Below are 15,593 nucleotides of genomic sequence, written 5' to 3'. Positions count from 1 at the left end.
TTTTACCATCTTATCATTACTTTAAAGTAATCACCTCATGAAAATGTATGCCCTACCTATCAAGAGCGGAATGGAATAATTTACAGCAATTTCTTTGTAAAAATGACTACGCACAAACGGAATGTATGAAAAATTCGAAGCCAGCTAAATTTTGAGCTAATTTTATATGATGTTCCTTACAATCTCCTAAGTAAGGATATGTTTTAAAAATTAATTTTCTATTTGCTGATCCCTGAAAAGTGCATTTTTTGACAATTTTAAATGCCTGAGGAAGCGGAAAAATGTGGCTAATCGAGGAGTGAGCTCCACTCTCTCTTCTCACACCGCCCTGAGAAATAAGACGGCGCGTCAATTCAGTTCAAAACAAAAGGCTTGGCATCCTCAATTCAGCAATGATGCCGCTTCATTGGATGATAACACATGATAAATAGCCAAAACATGCACTTTTCAGCCCTGATTTCTTCGAGATTAGTCCATAGAAAGTTCAATTTTGCAAGCTTATCTTGCTCAGAAGATTGTAAAAACATCATTTCAAGCAATCTTAAAATTTAGTCGGCGCAGAATCTCTTAGTATTCTGTGCATGGTCCTTTGACGTAGCGACTCTTCTACTGAAAAAATTAACCGCTCCTGTGTTAGTAGGTTTTTCATAGATGATGCGTTTTTCAAAAGTTTCGAATTCTTGTCTCAGCTACTTTCTATTGGGTTTTGATGCATCACCTACAACAAGATAATTTATTTTAGAAATACTTTCTTTTAATTTATTTCAATTAATCATTCCATGGTTAGTGAACAGTGCATGTTAAAATTCCACGTACAACCATCTGAGGTAAAGACAAAAATTGGGATGGTCGGTTAATAATAATGTTGACACTACACATGTGAAACTAGAACTCGTGGGGCACAGGTTGATGGAGTGATTGGGGATACTGACTGAAAATGAACAAACAAAATTGATTTGGTGAAATCAAGAGCATATTGTATTTCATTTAGGAGAAAATAAAAGTTGAAATTTATAATATAGAAAAAAAACAACAACAAAATAATTGTCATTCACTTTGTGACTAAAAAAATTACATGAACTTCATCAAGAAACATTGAGATATCATCGCAATACTGGTTCCTTGATTTTCCCTCTATTTTTGTTCAGAATTACTTGCCTCAATACCATTCATGGTAAAAAAGGCGAACCGCCCCTTCCTTGAATTAAATGGCAATTAAAAGTATGGAGTCACAGACTTTGCATGAAATAAAAGAAGCATTGACAAAACCAAGACACATTTCCATGTTTATAAGAGAAAAATACAATTGTTGCTTGAAACCTTTAACAAAAATTGAGACTAAAACCTGGGTAGTGTAAAGTAAAATGATGATAACTTGATAAATTCCCCCCAAAAAATTGTGTGTTCTTTTCGAGTTGCCCTTAATTCATAAAAACAAAAATACACTTTTAAGCACTGGCAAGAATCTTACCTCTGAAAATAAAGACTTGAGACAACTACCGTTTGTGATGCTGATAACTGAGGCAACAGAGTTAGTAACTAATTTTTTCCAGCTTTATACGAACGAGGGGAAAATACTCTTTGCGCATCGTAAACACAACCAAGTAATCACATTTGATTGGTATGTACAAGAAAAGTTATATACATCTAGACTCGGCTAGCCATTCAATGCGTCCTCTTAAAAAACCTCAACAGACTTTACTTCAACCAAAAAAAAAAAAAAAAAAAGAAAGAAAGAAAAAAAACAACGTTAATGGAGTGAGTCCTATTTTTTTTAGCAAAATTTTAGTATCAGGGCTTAAATTAGCAGATGATGAATCGTACACGATACGCTCCTTTGCCAGGATTATACAGAGTTTGTCTCACAAAAACGGATTGGAAAATGATTTCAAAGGGAATAAACCCTTGCTGTTGTTGTCTTTTAAATTGGACTGCATTAGCCTGTTTCACACTATCAAAATACTCTATCAAATTGTCAAGGTCAAATGCTGTGATTGGTCCAAGTCATTGAATAAGCCAATCACAACACCTGACCTTGATATTTTGATGGTTAGCTTTGATAGTGTGACACAGACTATTAAGCGAAAAGGAACCACAAATTTCCCATTGTGCATAGTTCCTGTTCGCTAGATACAATGAAACTAATTTACATCAATAACCAGCATCATTTGAAAACTGGCTCAACCAATTAAGCACGGGCAAGTAAGTCAGATCAGAGATCGACTAACAAATAGACGCTTGTTTAGAAGACACAACGATATGCATATTAAAATGGTAAGAGGTAATTATACTAAGACTTTACTGAAATACAATTAAAATTTATTCGTGCACTTGCACCAAAACCTAAACGCAGAAAATTACATTTCAATTTAAACGGGTTCAAAATTCGATTTTAAAAATTCTGCAAAAATTTCATGCAGAGAGATTGATTAATTTTCCTATGAAAAATAAAAATAAATTGAGAGCATACTTGAAAAGCATTAAAATGCTTAAATGAACCACTAGACTAAGTCTGAACTATGAAAGATATGTTGCATGTTTTCTCTTCAAAATCTTGCATTGAAAACGATTCACACTACAGGAAATTTGGTAATCAAAATCTCAACAAATTATTAACAAGTATTTTGACCCCAGATCAAATTGAAATTAGATTGCACAAATGATGTTATTCGTACTTTGGTCATTTAACCTATGTTAATCGTGAACACTTGTATCTTGTTTTGGCGTTGATTACCAGACTTACAGTTGTGTGATTCGTCTGCCTTGTGAATTTTAAATTTTAAACATGCTATGTAGTGCTTCAATTTATGCCTTCTCTAGAGTTTCTAGAGAGAGAGTTTTTCGGAGACGAAATACTATAATTTAATACTTTATAATACACAAATTTTTCGAATCGAGAATTTTCAAGTGTGGATCATTTCAAGCTTGTAGGGACTTTTGACTACCAGTATCAAAAAGATTGATTGAGCCAGTTTTTAAGAAAAAGACTTACCATCCTTCATTGACAGAGCCTATACATACAATAAATGCTACACAACGAGTGCATTTCGGATTTTCTTCTTTCAAGAGATTTTGATAAGATAAAACATATCTACACGGAAAGACGGTTCTAAATAAATCTTAAAGATCTTTGCAGATCACAGTTATTTGAGCCAGAGTTAGGTTCGATTGACAACAGTGAACTGTGCAATGGCTGCACAAACAAAATTTTCCTGCTCCAAGACGACTCCACGAACAAAAAAAATAACAAAAATCAGAAACAAAATACACGTTGATCCGGCAGTGTACCCTGCACAGCAACGCGCTTTAAAACTAAGCAACAGACATGGGCAAAATACATATGAAGGGGGAGCATTGGATGACATGAAGCAAACCAGACGTAACTTCGAAGGTATTTTTGAAGAAACATGTGGGCTGTATGCTGTTTTTTATGATTCCCTTCGTAAATAGGTGGGTTCTGCTTAGTGACATTCAATCCTCCCCGTGAAAGAGCTTGGAGCCTAATATTGCAACGAGTCAAGAGAACATATTCACTTGCTGAACTCCGGAGAAAATCAGCGTGGTTTCACTACAGGTAATGTCGCCAGATTTTATCTGGACGTTGACGGACCTTCGGGGTTGGAGCTACTTTGAGATTCGTCCATGCAACTGCTGGCTGCGTGTTTCTTGAGATTATCCATGTACTCCTGCTGCGAAGCGGCCATGACCTGTGCAAGAATTTCTGAGTCGCCCCAGTCGTACAAACCTGCCAAAAACAAACGATTGTTGTCATTTTCGGAGCAAGGGTGAGGTTAAAATTGATCAAATGTTGAGTTAGAAATTAATAGAAATTTTGGGACCTAGGTTTAATGATTGGCAATAAGGAGATTTGTGTGGGCTGTGAAAAATTAAAAATTATGAGTCAAAAATGTTTTTCCTCTTTACTCATTGATTCACAAACTCTTATTTAGACCTTGCTTACAGATCTCGTCACCTTCCGGTCAAAGTATCACAGGCGCCATGCAACGTTTAAACATTTCTGCTGCCATTTTATTTTTTTTTTTTGCAGAGAAATTGTTGGTTGAATCTGTTTGAAAATTACGCTGAATTTTATCGGCAGCACACAGAAACTTCAGTGAAATTTTCGGACAGCTTCGTTAAAAAATTTCTCTAAAAGAAAATAAAATGACGGTGGAAATTCTTGAACGTCACATGGCGCTTGTGATACTTTGCCTGGAAGGTGACAATCTGATCAGGAAATGTCTACTGAGGCTGTACATTTGTAAGCTAGATGCGACGCTTCAACTTGACTTTTGTGAGGCGTACAGTTTTTTTCAGAAAAGAAAATGGCGTTCAAAATGGGTGTCAAGGTTTAAACTTGAATTCTGAAAACCTCTCAAAATACAAAATACAGCTGCTGTTGAATACAAGTTCCGTTCCTTTTAATTCCATAAAAAATAGAAAATATATGGTTAATATTGCACCAAGTTTATTTCACTTTGGATTTAACAATTAATGATTAACAATTTCATCAATTGAAAGACAGTTACAAATTCTTGGCAACCATCTAGAAGAAACATACTTTCGCTGACACCATGTGATTGAGTTTTGGGAAAACTAGTGTTTCTGAAGTATCATACCGAGTATACTGCATCATTTATTTAGTTTGAGTTTTGAGTGAAAGTTTCTATTGGAACATTAAATTTTATGATGAACGATTAGCCTTGTTACAGGCTAATGCAGAAGGAACCAAGACAGAAGGATGCATAGATCATGCTTCGTGCAGCCTTAAAACAAGTTCAATTTTTGAACTTTTTCTTGCGGCACACATTTGATTTTTTTGGAGGTGCATGAATTTCACTTTTTTTTACTAATTTTAAATAAAGTCTCTACCGAAAAATAACAAATCATTCAACATTGAAAAGATTATTTGGAAAAACATCTTCAATAAGAAGGAAATTCTGATCTACCTTCAAGCGACTCAAAAATGTTTGACTCCAACTCTCAGAAATATAGGGAGAAATTATTGCGTTCCGAAAAAAACTAAAAGGTAGGTTTTAAAAAAAGGTTGATTTTTTATTCTTGCGGCTACATAAACTCCATAAAATGATAGCAAGATTTCCTAAAAATTAATATTTGTAATTTGATCGTTGAATTTCCACAAAAAAGAATGTGCAGGGCATATTACCTAACAAATTTTCATGGATGAGACTAGAGCCAGATTCTTTTGAGCTAGACGATGCTGTGGTGTGTGATTTAACCTCTGATGGTGGGGGAGTTAATGAACCAAAGGTTCGTGCAGTCGCAGTTGAGCTCCCTATTGACGAGGCCGCTAACTGCAAAAACAAAATGTACAAGTCGAAGATATCAGAAAGAACAAATTAAAAGTAACATTTATAATACTTCTAGAACTTAAATAGATTTCTTTGAGTACTTCAGTGTTAAATTAACTCTTGAATACAGATGTTACATTTCAGAGCAACAAATTAAATTAATATACAAGCTACAACAAACAAAAAAACAAATAGTGTATTTTCTTTGGAAAACACACTAAAAAAGGCTTTAATTTCAATTAAGTTAAATTGAAATACATTTGATTAAAAACCCTTGAGGGCGTACATCAACGGAATGTAATGACAAGCAAAACATTCTACTGGGGCTGTTGGTAAGTCAGCAAAATTGATCGTTTTACAATGGCAACACTGCCTTTGGCTTCAATATGCAAAGTTGTTGGTAAAAAATTGATCCTATCAATTATTATCATTTTTGTGAATGATGAGGTACACATACTATAGGTATACTTTGATATAGGTGCAGATGCAATGAATTACCCTTTCCAAAGAGTAAATCGAATGGCATTAGAAAGAATCTTTTTTCTGCAATAGTCTGATTATATCATTAGATCAATATCTACTGGTGACCATGGAGTCATCAAAAAAAGGAAAAGCCCCATTCTTAGTTAAACAATGGGTCTGTTGCAAGCAAGAGATACAGTCAACTGAATACACTTTTAGAGGGAAAATTTGCTCGAAAAATATGTTGGGCACATCAAAAAAGTCTGAAATCCATTCCTTGGGACGCAATCTGCATAGTTTGTACCACACTTTTTCAAATTTACCGCGTATGGGGGCAGCTTTTCTTGGTGGCTAGCAGTCAGGTTTGCCTGAAGAGAGACCTAACCTGAGTAAAAAACAATCTTGCAAATTGTTATAAACTCTCACAGCGGAAGATTTCAATTGATTCAGAGCTTTTGTTTTTGCAATATAAAGAAAGAAAAAGGAAATACACGCTTGAAAACGGATGAAGATATACAATAGAAAAGTTAATTGATCGTTTGTTTTCTTTGGGTAGTTCTTTCTTACTCCTCTGCCAGTGCAAACCTGGCAGGCGGTGACTGAGAAAAACTGCCCGCAGATGTGGAAAACTTGAAAAAGCGCGTTACAAACTACGTAAATAGCGCGCTAAGAACCAGATTTCAGACTTTCTTTATGCGTACGATGTGATTTTCACTCTCAAGAATTGTATTCAGTTGGTGGTATCTCTTGCAAGCAACAGACCCAATTAATGACTTTTAATATATTTGCGGGGTCTCACAGTTTAAAGACAATTTTAAAGCAAAACCATACAGCTGAAAATTGATGTCAGCGATTTACTCCCAAAATACATCTTCAGCGTTTCTTTTTCTACAATTTACCCTTGATCCTGTTCTACAGCGAATTCGCTTATCTTTTCATCGGCCTAACACACTCAACGAATTTACCGAAAAGACAAGAAAACCGTTGTCCGGTACATACCATGGCAGATCTTCGTTTTTCATTGTCCTGCACCCACTGAAGATAGCTGTCCTTAGCAACTTGTTCTTCGATTGCCTCATTGGTTGCTTCCCAGTCAGTAGCTAAAATCTTATCTTCTAACATGGCCTGAAAAAAAACCAGTCTCACATGAGAACAAACATAAGAGAGACGGTTCAAATTCTCAAAGATTCTATTAAAAATACAAGAATTTATTTTAAACCTTACAATTTCAAATTCAGCCAAAAGCTCCTTCAAAACAATAATTTCGCACCTCGTACTGAAAATGCTAATTGCCACTCTGAGCTTAAAAGCTTAGCATTACTTCATTGCCAAGGCGCTAATGCTTAAGGTGATTTGATGGATGCCATATTTTGTGTCAGAAAGGCATGCGATACATCGCATCCATTGGTTCCATATTTTCAGCTACTTGTCATTATTCTCCAATTTTGAGATAGCAATTCTGTTGTCAGGAGACTATAGCACTCACTTACCAATTTTAACAAAGAAATTCAACGTAATAAAGGCGTGGTTTTTTTAGAGAGAAAATATCACATTCGAGTGCAGTTTCGATATCAGTATCGAATGCGATGTTTTCTCTCTAAAAAAACCACGCCTTCAGTATGTTGAATTTCTTTGTTAAAATTGGTAAGTGAGTGCTTTAGTCTCCTGACAACAGAATTGCGATCTCAAAATTGGAGAAAAAAGACGAGTAGCTGAAAAAATGGAGCCAATGGATGCGATATATCGCATGCCTTTCTGACACAAAATATGGCGTCTATCGAATCACCTTAAAGTAATAAACCGAAAGTAACGAGAACTGAACGAAACAAAACAAACGGGTAATTAATCGAGGTAACAAACTGTGAGCTAAATAATGAAATAAAGGAAGCCGAAACTAAAAAACTCAAACTCACAAAAATAAATTAAAATTGCCGGCGCGTTTCGGGGCTCCCCGGCCCCTTCTTCGGTCTCTTTGAGTCAGAATTTAGCCTTGAAGAAGGAACTAGGGAGCCCCAAAATGCGTTGGCAATTTTAATTTATTTTTGTGAGTTCATGTTTTTTAGTTTTGGCTTTTTTTGTTTGCGCTAATGCTTATTATACAATCGTAGTGAGAGTTCATCAAACTAAGTTTTTTTCGGTAAAACATCAATGGACCATCAGACTATGTACAAATTTAAACATTCTGATATATATTTCTACTTGAAATTACATCTTCAACACATTTGCGTTGAGAAATTGACCTTGAATTTGACCTTGAAATTGAAATTGACCTTGAAGAATTGACCTGAGAATTGGATTTGACATTGAATTTGATTGAGAATTGAAACTGGGGTCATAACCATGATGGTTATTGTAGATTAAAAAATTCTCTACAAGTGATCGGGACAAAAAGGAAAGAACCAGGTGACAGGTAAATAATTTCAAAAAAAAAAAAAAAAAAAAAAATACACCGCGCCAGGAATACCAATTCCAACTACATTGGAGCTTCTTGACAGAATGATGTAGAGAAGAGGGATAGAATTACCTGCTCAAGCTGCGAGTCGGTGGTTTGATTTTCTACAGACACCAGGTTTCTGTTGGATATGATTGGCGGTGTGAAGGTTGGTAATGCACTGATTGGAGGTTTACGAGGGTCCATTAAGCTATTGTAATGGTTACCTCGTTGGTATGACAGCCGAATCGATTCTAGATTAGCTTCTGCTCTGGTATGAAACGTATGTACAGGTTCTGTAAACGATCAAATACTTTAAAATAGATGGATACACATTTTTTATTTAGAGACATTCACAGAACTTGATAGAATTTAAAACTAGAAAACTTTGCCCCATGGCATAAAGGCCGTTCGAGGGAATTACTTCAAAATATTCCACTTGAAAGGAAGTTTGCTTTTGAGCAAGATTAACCACTCCTACACCACACACAAGTATACTCGTTGGTGCATTTTGCAGTCTATGAGTCACAGATTAGTTGACAGGTTCGACCACTTGCATTTCTGTATGGCATTCCTAAACAAAAGTGTTTATTTTACTGACTTTTATGGGTTTTCCCTGACCAAAGTGATCTGAATTCCCTGATTACACATCTACAATTTGCATACGTAGAGGTGAAAATGAGCCATTCTTAGCATTAATTTCTCAACAAATGACAGAAGCAAATGAACTTTTTTCCCTTTAAGTATGAATCATTCAATTGGTTAAATTTTCAATCCCTTCTTGAAAATTATTCTTCAATTCAATATTTAGAATGTAACTCACAATGAAACACAAACCAGACCAAGACTCAGTTTGACTGTGTGGAAAGCACGGATGTTTTTATCAGATTTCAAGTTTCAAGATAACGTTTCACGCTTTTCTTGACCTGTAAAAACCCTACACTTATAGACATCTTGATATAAGGTATAACCAGTGTTCTGCCTTCCCCCTAAAATTTTGGGAGCCAAATTAAATTTTTGCATACGGGCCATGGCGAATGAAAAGCTCTCGGGCTGCGCTGCGAACGGTGCATATAGAGATCGCTTCATCGCTACCGCTGCTTCCTGATTGCAAGTTCAATCTGTCAAATTTTTTAGGCGCCACGATGGCCAGCCCCCCCCCCCCCATGTTTGGGCGCCAAGGCCCAATTTTTAGGCGCACAGCCCCCGAGGAAGGCAGAACACTGGGTATAACACAAAAATAGCATATTGAAGATCGTTTTACTTACCATGGCTATAACTATAAACTTCAATTTTTCTATTATAAAGCTCACTTATTGCTTGCAGCTCAATATGATTGCCGTGAGTATAGTCTAATCTCTTTCTATTTATGTAGTTGGTGAAATTTTCGGTAAGGTACTGAGAATAGTACTCTGAGTTGGCCTGGATGAAGTCCATGCACTGGTTGCGGATTAAGCGGTGCAGCTCTTGATCACCGTAGATTTGATCCGCCACCGCACGAAACATGCATGCCCCATCTTCGCCCATTTTCTTGACTACCAGTCCACGTTTTCTCATGATTAATTTTTCAAACATGAGGTCTCTCTGAAATTCAAACAAATTCTATGCGTTACAGGTGTTTCTGCAGAATGAAAATCTGTTCGTTGCTCAGATAAGGCATTAGCTGTAAAACACAGCATTACTCAGAATAGTTTCTTTTTTAAAAAAAAATTGACATTTGTTGTTCGTGCAGTTATTATTTTTCTAATGAAAAGACGAATTTAAGTGTATTTTCTGTTGGAATACCACTGCAGGCAGGCGGATTTTATAATTTTTCCATGACTTATAAGCCGTGACTACTTGGGAAATAATCCATGACTTGCACAATTGACTCTTTTTGAATTAATATATTTGAAATAATGAACATTGGCAGAAATAATCAGAAGTATAGACCTGATATTTGGGGTTGATAAAAAGAAGGAACCAATTTGATTTTACAGAGAGATATTAGATGTATATTAGAATTACTTCTTTCTTCTTTAAATGGTTTCTTTCTGATCAATTGATTCCAAATATTCAGGTATCAGTCAAGAGTTATTGCACAGATTATTAAAAGATTCAGCGCTGTCTAAGTTTCTTCATTTTGTAAAAGATACTTTCTACAATCTTCTTGGATTTCAAGCTTGGAAACAACAGTATTCTTTGCTACAATGGAGAATTTGCACGCAAATTTTATGTTGCATCATCTGAGAGGTCTTAAAGAGCTGATTTTGCAGTATTTTATATGATTTTTTTCTGAAATGGAAAATAGTATAAAAATTGATTTAAAAAAGAGAAAATGACGTCATCCCTAAAACGCCGAAATGACGCCTAGTGACGTCATCTGGCGGCTTTTCTCATTTAAACACATATATTTCAGCAGATTAAATCATTTTGCCATATCTCCTCCAACAATTGCTCAATTTATCAACCAAGGGTATCCTCGTATTCAGTTCACTCAGTAGTTTCCACTTAAACACGAAATTCATCAAATTTCAGACACTTGCAAATTCTCCATTTAAAAAAAGGAGGGCAAATAAGTGACTATAATCTAAGAACATGTGCTGTAATGCTGGAGTTCTCTAGTGGCCCATATTCAACGTGACACTGCAGGCTATTATTATTCCCAAGAATTTTGATTCTTTTCTACTTTCGTTTCGTTCATTAAAATTTCTTGGTTTTGGCTTTTGAGTCTACAGGGAAATGTTGGAGTCTGAGGACAAGCTTTTGTGTTTTCCTTCCAGCACAAAAAGAAGACCACTCTTTAAACAAATGCAATACTGCGACATTCCTACTGCAAAATAAGCTAAAAAGCACTGTCCGGTCCTGGTATGCTCAAAATTGGCACATTACATTACGATTTCAGGGCTCGTTATGCTCAAAGGGCCTCAAAAAAGACCATTCAAAAAAAATTAATAAATAATAAACCCCAAGCGTTGATTTACTTCCTAATCCATGTCCTTTGCCAAAAACACTGTAATGAGAAAATTTGAATCGATTAGATCGAATCTATTTTTCCTCAGAATTTGGCATCCAAATGGCAAGTCGGAAATTAGGGTGATTCAGGTTTGTAATTGTAATGACTGACCTCCGCCCAATCCATTTCTGCTCCTTTCAGAGGATCGTATTCGTCTTCACTATTATATCCATCGTAACTGTTCTGGGATGGGCCGGCTTCCGCAGAATTGCTAACCACTGTTGCTGACACCGTGTGTGTATGGGTGTGTTTTGCACCCTCGAGCGAAACTTTGTTCTTTGTGCGGCTCAGCCTGAAAAGAAAGCCATCGCAACACATTTAAATACATGTTGATCAATGGTCACATGGAAACTTACAACTTCAGTGGGATACATGGTTCCATCAATTTGGGGGAAATTGTAATTAGGCAGTTCCTTGGAAATCTACATTGGCCTACATCTAACATCTACAACTAAAAAAGGCTTTATCCTGCGGCAGTATTAACTTTACAGGCAGAAAAGTTAATAAAAAAATAATCTACGTACTGATTCATGAATCTTCTGACATTTTGTTTTCATTCAGCAAACTGGGTGCATTTTGGAGTGTTGTGTTTCAAAACAGGATTTTTCTCACAATTCCTCATAAAAATAATCTGCAGAAAAATAAAGGAATATGCTTACCCAACACGCCGTCTTCTCTTGGTGAGTCGATAGCTACAGTCGGAACAATCACAATCTGAAGAGGTGTAACGATGGTCATCATCATCCACACGTCTAAAAAATTCAAACCATAATTCATTACAATATGAAATAATAAGTTGCACGGGTGCAGGAAGTTCTTAGTCTTCCTGTTTTTTGAAATGGCCTCCCCATTTTGAAAACCCCATTTTTCCCCATAATTTTCAATGTCATGACTTTTATCTTCCTTTTTTACATACAAAAAGCCAAAAGTATCGATATGGCAGGATAGATTCTCTGGTATGATCCGTAAGTTTAAGAGCTTTTGTGATTTGAGGTTACTTTCAGAAATGAATGATGGCACTCTCCAGTTCTCTACCAGATTTTGCCAAGAACTAAGTGAATGGTACAATAACAGGTTGGTAAGATAGTACCAAGTCAACACTATTCTGCAGGAAGCTTAAGGCCAGAAATTCAAATTAAAGTCACGAAATAAAATGGAATCTTCTCGGCACTTTTTCAGTGGGACCCTGGCAAAGTATTCTAGTGCACCTGCCTGAGTTGAGAACTCTCCTCTCTAATGTTTGCATTGAGACTCATTTGAGTTCATTTAATAACTCTAAGTCTACTGTTTCTTACATCTAGTTTTGTTTTCCCTTCATAATTAGGTGGACCTAGCATTATATTATCATCCTGTTAATTACGGTGTTTTTAGTAGGGTTTTTTTCTCTAAATGATTGCACTGAATGCTGTTGCTATGAAAATGAAACAAGGTTCAACTAACCTTTGCTTTCTGCGTTTATGTGCTCGGCGCTCACAGTCTGAGCAATCACAAGAGCTGTCGGTGTATGCATCTTCGTTACAATCACTGAAAGATCAAATCAGTATTTAACATAGTCACAATCAAATTATTCAGATAATATCTATCTTGAATATTACAACAATATGAATCCATCATTTCATGCCATGGGCAATCTTACTGTTTCTGGCCTTCATGACCTAATGAGTTCCTCCAGTTATGTATCAGTTCCATAAGGCTAGCAGAACTTTAGAGGAAAGAACACTGCGTAAAGTAGAAAAGTCGTTAGCTTTTGCTTGAGATACGTATGGAATTGGAAGATTTATGAATGCTCAAAGGAAGAATTTTCAAATTACATAAAAACCTTCAAAAATAGATCATACAATTCAAATGAAAAATGACAACTCTGTTAGTAAATCATTTCTTAATGAGGGTGCAAAACCCTGCCTCCTGCATAGGGTGAGGAAATTCGTGAGCGCGTGAGGATATTTTTCTGTGATAACTTTCCTTTTTGTTTCAGCAAAACAGAAACAGGTGCTTAATCATGCTGATTTATAAAATATTTTGCTCTAACATGTACTTCTGACCTATTTGTAGAATGAGAAAATTTTCAGACTGAGACTACAAAAGATTTTTGCTGTGAAGAACTTTTTCGGTTCTTGATTCCCACCATGATGTGTGATCACTTTCTTCCCATTTTGACATTTGAATACATAGAGAGATGACGCCTCGTCTAAAATTGCTCTGAAAAAATTAATTCCAAAGATTTGGAATTCCAGTTCCACCCCCTCATAAAAAAACTAAAAACAGTAAAAAATACATGATTGTTAACTCACCGATGAGAGGTTGCTTTGCTTCTGCGTAAGGAGTTATGATCTACTTCAAGGGCCACATGAGGGTTCCTTTCCTCACAAGCACGGGAATCTAGAATCTGGAACACAAAAAACATAGGAGATAAGCAAATGAGCTGCGTGAAAGCAGAGCAGTAAAGCTCCAGTACCATCATGAAAATACAAAATATAGGCTTAAATCACTTAGGTGGAAGTTAGCTTTTGAAATCTTCCGATCTCAGACTGATTTTCCCTAATTAACAATTTCACTGCTTTCTCAACATCTCTGCCGTTAAACCGTACCTCTTCCACAGTTTTCTGAGCCCCAAGGAATCAGTGTAATCAGCCTGAGGAATGACTTTGCGAAAAACCATGCACCTTAGTTATCAATTGTGTAGATTTCCTGCAACTCGTTTGTTTTTGGAATGATGATTTATCAACATTTTGGTACCATACTGCATCCTATTTACCTTTGCCCTTGTAAGAGTATTCTTTGAACTTCCTTAAAGAATTTAGCGTAGACAATTTGAAAAACTGCCATCAAGATATGTATGTTTGAAAGTCATTCTTAACCCCTGAAGCTGAAATTGCGGTCACCAGACAGTGCATGGACTGACAAATTGGAGAAGGCAAGGATTCTTGCTAGATCAACTCACTTATACCAATACTCGGTAACTTATATTTGTTACGTGGGGTGAGGAAAGTGAGAAAAAAAGGGCTCCTAAAGAAAAAGCAAAAAAAAGGAAAAACTTATCAGTCCCACAGTGATTATATTTCCAAAATAAGCTGCTTTTCTGTGCGAAGTTCATCATTAGTCTTCACCAAATATAGTTTACCCACTTTAAACTGTGACAGAACATCCGTCATTTTGCTCCTTGCCCTTACTTTGCATGTAAAAGTTACATGAGACGATCTTCTGTCAAAGTCTAGAAGTGCGTAAACTTATTCAGCATGGACTCTGGTAGTGCACAGTGAAAAGATCAAGCTTATGTAAGATAACTGATTGGGATTGCCAAGAAGGTGAATTTCATGCTTGAACATTTGCAAACCTATTGCAAGACACAGAGGACTTTTCAATGCTGGCAGGACTGACTCAAAAGCTTATCTACTGACTTGTGACCTACTATGTTAAGGGGGTTTAGTAGTGACAAACCTAGCATGTGCTTTAAGCTAACCTAGGAATACTAACTATGCCTGATGCAAGGGCTGGACTCAATAGAGACTATACATGAGGAAATGGAACATTTGAACCACTAGCTGAGAAATGAGCAGAGCAAACAAGGGAAAAATAGATAACAAATACTTCGTCCCAGGATGAGAGAGCCGGGTGCTAATATGGACAGGCTTAACCTACATTACATCCGCGAACAGATTTGCATCAAAATTGGTGCAGAGAGAAGGTCGGTAGAGCTTGTGCATACAATTGGGTAAGAATTAAAGGAATTTTCTTTTCGTTGGTGAATCATGCTGGAAACTCCCCGATAGGCTCTGGGTCACCGAATCAGATGGCAAGGTCCAGCCTTGTGAGGGCTGAGTCCATAATTAGAGAATCAGTCTGGGAGAGCCCCTGAACCAATGGACTCGATTATGAAACGAAAATTACAGGAGATGATCAGATTTACTTGCCTGAGAGTGCGAAAGTCCATCAAGGGGCTTCAAAACTATGGAGCTGCCTAGGTGAGAATTTTGATCAGGTTTCTCATCTGTTGAGGTGTGGGTTTTCTTCTTGGAGAGAATAGTCATTTCGAGATTCTAGGATAACCGAGGAAAACCATAGAGACTTTCGGACGGGAAAGTGACGTGAACAATCGTTAGGGAATGAAAAGGAGACAGGATTACATGGCTAACCACGAACGAACATTCTTCTTCTTCGACAAGAATCAACCTGTCATCTGATACGGGGCAAGAGAAGGAGACAAATTATTTTCACAAAAGACGGAAAAGCTCTGGGTCGTGCGACAAAGTGGAAAAAAACTGCGAGGATTGAAAATTTAGAACAAAACTTTCACAAATAGTAATCAGGATTCCAGCTGCTCCTGAAGAAATTACAGGTCAACACAGCACTGCATTCGCCAGCTTATCAAACAAAAGAAATAAATAAATGCATA

General features: G+C 36.5%; 1 protein-coding gene across 1 annotated transcript; it reads right to left on the bottom strand.

The window, feature by feature from the left end:
- Window positions 1-955: 955 nt before the first annotated feature.
- Duba (Deubiquitinating enzyme A) lies at window positions 956-15,583 on the bottom strand. The gene is made up of 10 exons (XM_019048613.2): window positions 15,112-15,583; window positions 13,492-13,586; window positions 12,641-12,724; window positions 11,860-11,952; window positions 11,312-11,492; window positions 9,474-9,789; window positions 8,299-8,501; window positions 6,774-6,899; window positions 5,168-5,315; window positions 956-3,745 (listed from the first exon to the last, which is right to left on the bottom strand). The coding sequence occupies exons 1-10, from the start codon at window positions 15,226-15,228 to the stop codon at window positions 3,591-3,593; spliced, it is 1,518 nt and encodes a 505-aa protein (XP_018904158.1). The 5' UTR covers window positions 15,229-15,583; the 3' UTR covers window positions 956-3,590.
- Window positions 15,584-15,593: the final 10 nt, after the last annotated feature.

Source organism: Bemisia tabaci, chromosome 10, assembly GCF_918797505.1.
Source record: "Bemisia tabaci chromosome 10, PGI_BMITA_v3".
Classification (NCBI taxonomy): Eukaryota; Metazoa; Arthropoda; class Insecta; order Hemiptera; family Aleyrodidae; genus Bemisia; species Bemisia tabaci.
Note: the sequence above shows the minus strand (reverse complement) of the source record. Positions and strands in the feature narration are given on the sequence as shown.